The following is a 7,067-nucleotide window of genomic DNA, read 5'->3' as shown; positions in this document are numbered from 1 at the left end:
ATTCCCCATGCAGCCCAGTCCCTCTGCCCAGTCAAGTCTCTAGTTTTATAAAGAGTCTCTAACTAGAGTCCCAGAATCAAACCACACAAATTATTTTTAAAGTAGCAGCCATATATGATAACGACATGCTAAACCTAGGATTGTGCCCTACCCCAACCCTATCAGCATCCAATGTGCTGACACTCCACAAAGACAAAGATAAACTCATTTTCCCCTGCCCGGCACGCCCTAGGTCAGTTGTGCTGGGACCCTCTATTCTTTCCATGTTTGTTGAGAATCTGCAAAATGCAAGCTCTGTGTAGAAGCACAGACAAGAAACAAACTAAATAATTAAATTGTATACTGTATGTCCATGGTGCTAAGCGTATGGAAAAAAATCAAGCAGGGAAGGGGCAGAGGAAGTGAGCGTTTTGGACAGGGGTTGTGTGAAAATTTCCATTTTAAATAGTATTGTCAGGGAAAGCTTCAATGAGAAGGAGACATATAAGCAAAGACCTGCAGAAGCAGGTTAATTCAGCTTTATGGAGAAAGAGCACTTCAAGCTGAGGGAAGAGCCAGTGCAAAAGCCCTGAGGCATTATCCATGGTTCGCAAGGTAAGGAGATCTCTGAATAGACGGGGAGCTTTGTCAAATCACATACACCTGCCCCTCCCCAACCCCAGTTTCGCATCTCAGTCTAGTTGCCTGTAGACACATCTAATCTATAGGTTCTTGAACAATTATTTGTCAAGCCTCTATGATGACACTGCTTTATTTATCAATGCACTGGGGTTCTTTGTTTTGTTTTGGTTTGGGGCAGTCACATTTAAATGGGAGAGTGCACAACAAACTTTTGATATCTAACTTGGCTTGAGATATCAGACCTGGCCTCACTGGCTTAGATATCAGACCTGGCCTCACTGGGCCCACATGACTGTGTAATATTCTAACAACGATATGTAATGATCTAACAATCCTAGCAGTGATGGGAACTGGACACAGGCCCCTTGTTGGGCAGAAGGGGCAAAGGTCCCCTCCATCTTGGGAGACCTGGAGAGGCTGGGGAAAGCCCACCCAGTCCCCTTCCCCCTGCAATAAATGTTATTGGGGGGGCGGGGCGCAGAGTGGGGTCATAGTCTTTTCTGAGCCCATCACATGCTCCTGGGATGACAGCTGCTCAGCCCCACCTCTCCTTGGGATTTCTGCAGAATCTTTAACTCTCTCACATGCACTGCCTTGAGCCCCAGGTGTATCTCCCTTCCCAATTCTCTTGTGGCCCACAGAAGAGCTGCATGGGGAACTCTCCCCCTGTCTACCCTGAGGAGAAGGGGGTGCCCATTCACCCCAACTCTCCAAGATTGCCTAGATCCCACCTGCTTTACCTCTCTTATCCTTCACTCAACCCTCAAACACTAGACCACCCCCAGGTAGCTCCCACGTGAGTCTGAGTGTGTGTTTGGTGTGTCGCATGAGTGTGGTCATTGTGCACGTTGACAAGGATGCCTCTGTGTTTTCACGTGTCTGGATGTGGGATGAGAGGGCTTCCACATGCCCCCTGAGAGTGTGATTGTGTCCCCATGACTGAGTATTGTGTCTGTGTGAGTGTGGATGAGTGTGTCTGAGTGGCTGCAACATCCCATCCCTGGCAGGAGGGCTCCATGTGGAGGGCTTCTGCAACCCTGCCCATGTTCCATTCAAAGGCACTCAGCTCAGGGACAGTCCACCTCTGGCCTCCCCCAGAGCCTACACACACACTCAGATGAACGCACACTTCCTTTTTTTTTTTATGTTTGTTTTCTTTTATTTTTCTTAACATCTTTATTGAGTATAATTGCTTTACAATGTTGTGTTTGTTTCTGCTGTATAACAAACTGAATCAGCTATACATATACATATATCCCCATATCCCCTCCCTCTTGTGTCTCCCTCCCACCCTCCCTATCCCACCTCTCTACGTGGACACAAAGCACCACGCTGATCTCCCTGTGCTATTCAGCTGCTTCCCACTAGCTATCTATTTTATATTTGGTAGTGTATATATGTCCATGCCACTCTCTCACTTCGTCCCAGCTTACCCCTCCCCCTCCCTGTGTCCTCAAGTCCATTCTCTACGTCTGCATCTTTATTCCTCCTGCCCCTAGGTTCATCAGAACCTTTTTTTTTTTTTTTTTAGATTCCATATATGTGCGTTAGCATATGGTATTTGTTTTCCTCTTTCTGACCTACTTCACTCTGTATGACAGACTCTGGTCCGTCCACTTCACCACAAATAACTCAATTTCGTTTCTTTTTATGGCTGAGTAATACTCCATTGTATATATGTGCCACATCTTCTTTATCTATTTATCTGTGCGTGGACACTTAGGTTGCTTCCATGTCCTGGCTATTGTAAATAGTGCTGCAATGAACATTGGGGTACATGATTTTTTGAATTACAGCTTTCTCAGGGTATATGCCCAGTAGTGGGATTGCTGGGTCATATGGTAGTTCTAAGCTCAGCTCCTCTGGTCCAGGAGAACGGACAACCCTAGAGCATCTTCGCTCCTACAGCCTCCTCTTCCCACCTCCTGCCCTGGGTGGAGAATCCTCAATATGGAGATGGACTCGAAGCCCTGGCAGGGGGTGGCGCGCGGGCGCTTGGGGGGAAAAGAAGTGGCTGGGGGGAAGGTTGAGAAAGGCAAACTGAGGACACGCTGGAGGAGTACGGAGCCTTTGCGGGAGAAGCAGGTCCCACCCACACCACGCCCCTCCCATGCGGTGGGGAGATGAGGGTAGTCTGTTCCCACCCAGACTTCCTCTGGTGTTCCCAGGTCTAACTCCATCTCTAATCCAGAATCCGAAGCCGAGAGAGGCAGCTGGGACCCCCTCCTCCCGAGCATCTCCCCCCTCCACCTCCACCGCGTCCAGGCATTGCTGATTGGCTGCGGGGAGCGGCGTCCCAGCCCCCCGGCTCCGAGGCGGGAGCCTAGAGGGTCGGAGGTGGGAGGTGCACAACCGGGCTCCGGGAGCCCCTCCCGAGTCCCTGCGCCCTGCGCCCTGCGGGAGGGCTGAGCCGGGACTCCAGGCGAGCAGGTGCGGAGGGAGCAGAGGGGACCACGGCCGAGGGTAGAAGCAAGTCCTGCGGGGAGAGGCGCTGCTGCTCCAGCTGCTGCCTCGGCGGCAGCCACCACCGAGCCGGCGTCCAGAGCAGGGCTGGCAGGCCGGGCGCAGAGCTGAGGCGAGCGAGGGGCGCGCTCATGGAGCACACGCACGCCCACCTCGTAGCCAACAGCTCGCTGTCCTGGTCCCCCGGCTGGGCCTGCGGCTTGGGCTTCGTGCCCGTGGTCTACTACAGCCTCTTGTTGTGCCTCGGTTTACCAGGTGAGGGGCGTGGGGGACAGGGAGGGAAGACGGGAGCCCCGAATGCGGGGTGACCCTGCCCGGGACCCCCAGGCCTAGCCACCTTCTCGGAGCGATCCCTGACGCCCCCTCTGAAAAAGTTTACGCCTTAAGGGCAACTGCGGACATTTCCAGGCCGTGGGAAAGGAAGTTGCGGTGGCCTGGCGGGGACCGTGCGTGTGTGCGTCTCACGAGTGTACGCGGCAGGCGATGGGCAGGGTGTGAGTGGGGTCGGTGTGAGTGCGCGGGATTCGAGCGTGTCTGTGTGTATTTGTGTGCGCGACTGAAGCGGTCGGCGCCCGTGAGGGGGTCCAGAGGGGGCTGTGCGTGTGACTCGACTGCAAGTCCGGACAGATGGTTTCTCGGGGGCCTCCCCTCTCCCGTCGCCCCCAGACTAGGGGCACCTCTGCCCCTCTGCCCCGCGGCGTGTCGCCGCCTGACCCGAGATGAAGCTGGAACCCCTGATCCTGGGCACTCTCTGGCCCCCGGGGGGCGCTGGGATGGAGCGAGGGATGAGCCCCCGCTGCCACCCTGAGGAACGCGTCTCCAGACCGGCTAGAAAGAGTCGGGGCGGCTCCGGAGCCATGCCCTGGACAGGGCAAGGGTGCAGAGGTACACGCGGGCTGCCGAGGCCGCCACCTCAGGGGGTCACAGTCTCCTTGAGGACATGCCTCACCCCTGGGCTTTGCCTCCTGGTCCACCCACCCTAGGCAGCTCAGAGCTGCTGCACATCTCTGACGGGTCCCACATCCTAGCCTCCTGTCCAAAGTATAGCTGAGACTTGTCCTGAGTTCCTGAAGAGAGCTGAGCTGTTGGGAAGGGGCTTACTGAGGGGGGAGGGGGGAGTTGGTGCTTGCCATGGTCGCCTGAGGCGGGGGCGGGCTTCCTGAGGCTCCAGCTTGAGAGGGACCTTTCTTCCAGCTAGTCCCTGAGACAGTCTCTGTGGCAGAAAGATTCCTAAAGGTCACTTCCATGCAGATGGGAGAGAGCGACAGAAAGAAAGGAAAAAAAAAAATCCAATCTATGTAAAGCCTAGAATCGTAGCTTCATCAACCCCACTGTCTTTAGCATCCTGGGATCCTGGGAACTTGGGAGCTGGATTTCTGAGAGCCTTGTGAGATTTCCTTTCCAAAACATTCATCTTGATAGTCACGGACCCTGCTAAGGTTGTTTAAATAAATCCTCCCTCCCAAATTTGGCAGGTTCGAGAAACCATAAGTTTGCTAAGGCTGAGCCTCTCCCCCAGTGAGTGATGGGAATTTTATCACTAACATTGCTCTGGCTGCCCTCGCAGAGAGGCTAGCCTGGTTCGCCCTGCTGGGGTGGTGATGTGTCCTGTAATTACCTAGAGCTGGAATTGATTTCGGCCCAGTTCCCACCTCCCCATGTTGGCCCCCCTGAGCCTCTCCAGAGCTCTCCTTTGGGGAGTGTTTTTGAGAAGGTTGGTTATTTGCTGAACCAGAGAAGTGACAGGGCCCCTTTCTGACTCCTACCCTTCACCCCTCCATCTCCTCTTTGGACTCAAGAGTAACTACGCTCTCAGGCTTTTCTGAAAACCCCTTAAGGGACAGAACCGTAAAGACGAGGAGAGACTCTAAGGGTCCAGAGCAGGGAAATGAGGATGGGGAGAATGAAGGAAAGCTCAGACCTTCAAACACCTCAAGGTGGGAGTCAAGGTACCACACACCTTTACGGCTTAACTCCTATGCCAGCTAGGACCTTCCTGACCCATTGACATCGGCACCTATTATATACCAGGCACATGCTCTTCAAGGCTGAGCTCAGGACTTAGAGACTTAAAAGAGTGGGGGATTGTGATCAGAACTTGAAGGCATTGATGTGTTCATACATTCAGAGTTATGACCACCTACTGTGTGCCAAGGGCTAAGGAGGGGTACAAAAGGGACTCAGAGACCCCTGAGGTGCAGCCTCTGAGGTCAAGGAGCTCATACATGGAGCTTGTGATGGATGCAGAAGGACCAAACATTCTGGAGAAAATCGATTGGAGAAGCCAGGCTTGCAGGAAGATCATGGGTTTTGTTAATGGCTTGCAAGGTGGTTCAAGAGTGAAATCCTTAAGTCATTCTCTCAAAACCGTAAGGGCAGACAAGTATGTCCTAGTGACTAAGAATGCAGACTGTAGAATGAAGCAGAGCTGGCTATTAATCTATGAACCTTTCATGTCTCTGTGCCTCGGTTTCCACATCTGTAAAATGGGCATTATGAGAGTACCTACCCCTGAAATTGTGGTGAGAAGTAAAGATGTGGATGGAGGCAAGGGTGCAAGTGAAGCGCACAGCTCAGTGCCTGACACACCACACATTGATTGCTGCTGTGCTCCTGTAGTTGTGGTTATCATAAAGCTGCCTTGGTTATAAGGAGGAGGGGGGTTGCTCAGCCCTGCCTGCGCCAGAGAAGGGACTGGGAAGCATGCTGAGAAGAGCACTCAGCTCAGTGCAGTGCTTCTCTGTCTGAGCTCACTACAGTACTCCCTGCCCTGCCCCTAGCCCCAGCAATTCGCAAACCCTTGCTACCTGGCCTCCGACTGGGAGGCTCAGCTATGCTGGGTGTGAAGTAACAGACCACAGGGCTTGGTAATATTGTTGAAAACTGAGATTTTAATTGAGTCACTTTTCCTGGCAGTGGACTCACCCCAATTCCAAATTCTCGCCATGGTGGTTGGAGAGTGAAAGAGCGATGGGGAATGGCTGTTTGGCAACAGGGGAGCTAGTAACTAGGGGAAAGCTGGGCTGTTTCTTAGCACTTTCAGCCTCTAGATTGAAAGGAAGAGCTTGGGAAAGGCCATGTGGTCCAATCCCCTGCCTCTAGGAATTACCCCAGACAGTCCAACTTAACTGGTCTGGTGTGGGATCCAGAGGGTTCTAATGTGAAGTATAGGCAAAGCTCTGCCACTTAAGAATTCTTATTCTCTGTACCACAATCTTCCCTGCCTATAAAATGGTGGTAACGGTAGTGCACAGGCAGTGTATATTAAATAAGATAACCTATGTTAAAATGGCTTAGCACAGGGCCTGGACTGTGGACCACGCTGGATCTTTTCCTGTATTAAATGCTTATATTATTGCAGTGAATCCCCACCACATCCCTGTGACCTGTATGTGCCCTGAACGCATTTTACAGAAGAGCAAACTGAGATTCAGAGAAGTGGAGCGTCTCATCTACAGTCACACAGTCCAGCCAGCGTGCAAACACCTTTCCATTGCATCCAGTGCCTTCATTACTACTAGTTCTTTTAACTAACTTCAGTTCTCCGTGCTGTGGGCTCACTGGAGAAAATTGGTGTCCCAGCTGTTCCTAAAACTCCATCTCTTTCCTCCTCCATTTTAAATAAGCAAAATGTTTCCAACTTTTCAAAACACATACAATAAGCCAACAAAGCAGAGTTGGGGACACTGATTGGGCCACAGCTGGGACAAGACAGTGCAAAGCAAAAGGCAGTGCAAGAGGGAAAGATGAGCCTGAATGCCTGGGGGAAGAGAGTGGGAGGGAGGACGGCTGAGCCCCCCTGATAAGGAAGGAGTAGTGGAAAATTAAACTGAGATTTGAAAGACATTTTTAAAATTTTACCTTCTGAAAGGCACAGTGGATGTTAAGGGAGACAAAGTGAAGAAGATGAAGCCTGAAACTGCATGCCACCCAGCAGAAGGGAGCATTTCTACAACTGCCTGCCTGCCTCTGAGGGCTGGTGC

The 7,067-nt window shown here is 52.2% G+C and overlaps 1 protein-coding gene across 1 annotated transcript in view; it reads left to right on the top strand.

Annotated features, from left to right (window-relative positions):
* Positions 1-3,215: 3,215 nt before the first annotated feature.
* Positions 3,216-7,067, top strand: part of GPR139 (G protein-coupled receptor 139) — a 39,758-nt gene continuing 35,906 nt past the window's right edge. Inside the window, exon 1 of the mRNA XM_060033056.1 lies at positions 3,216-3,339. Within this exon, the coding sequence (XP_059889039.1) occupies positions 3,216-3,339 (124 nt within the window). The remainder of the gene's footprint in view (positions 3,340-7,067) is intronic.

This window comes from Delphinus delphis, chromosome 15 (assembly GCF_949987515.2).
Source record: "Delphinus delphis chromosome 15, mDelDel1.2, whole genome shotgun sequence".
Lineage (NCBI taxonomy): Eukaryota > Metazoa > Chordata > Mammalia > Artiodactyla > Delphinidae > Delphinus > Delphinus delphis.
This window is presented reverse-complemented; position numbering and strand designations above follow the sequence as displayed.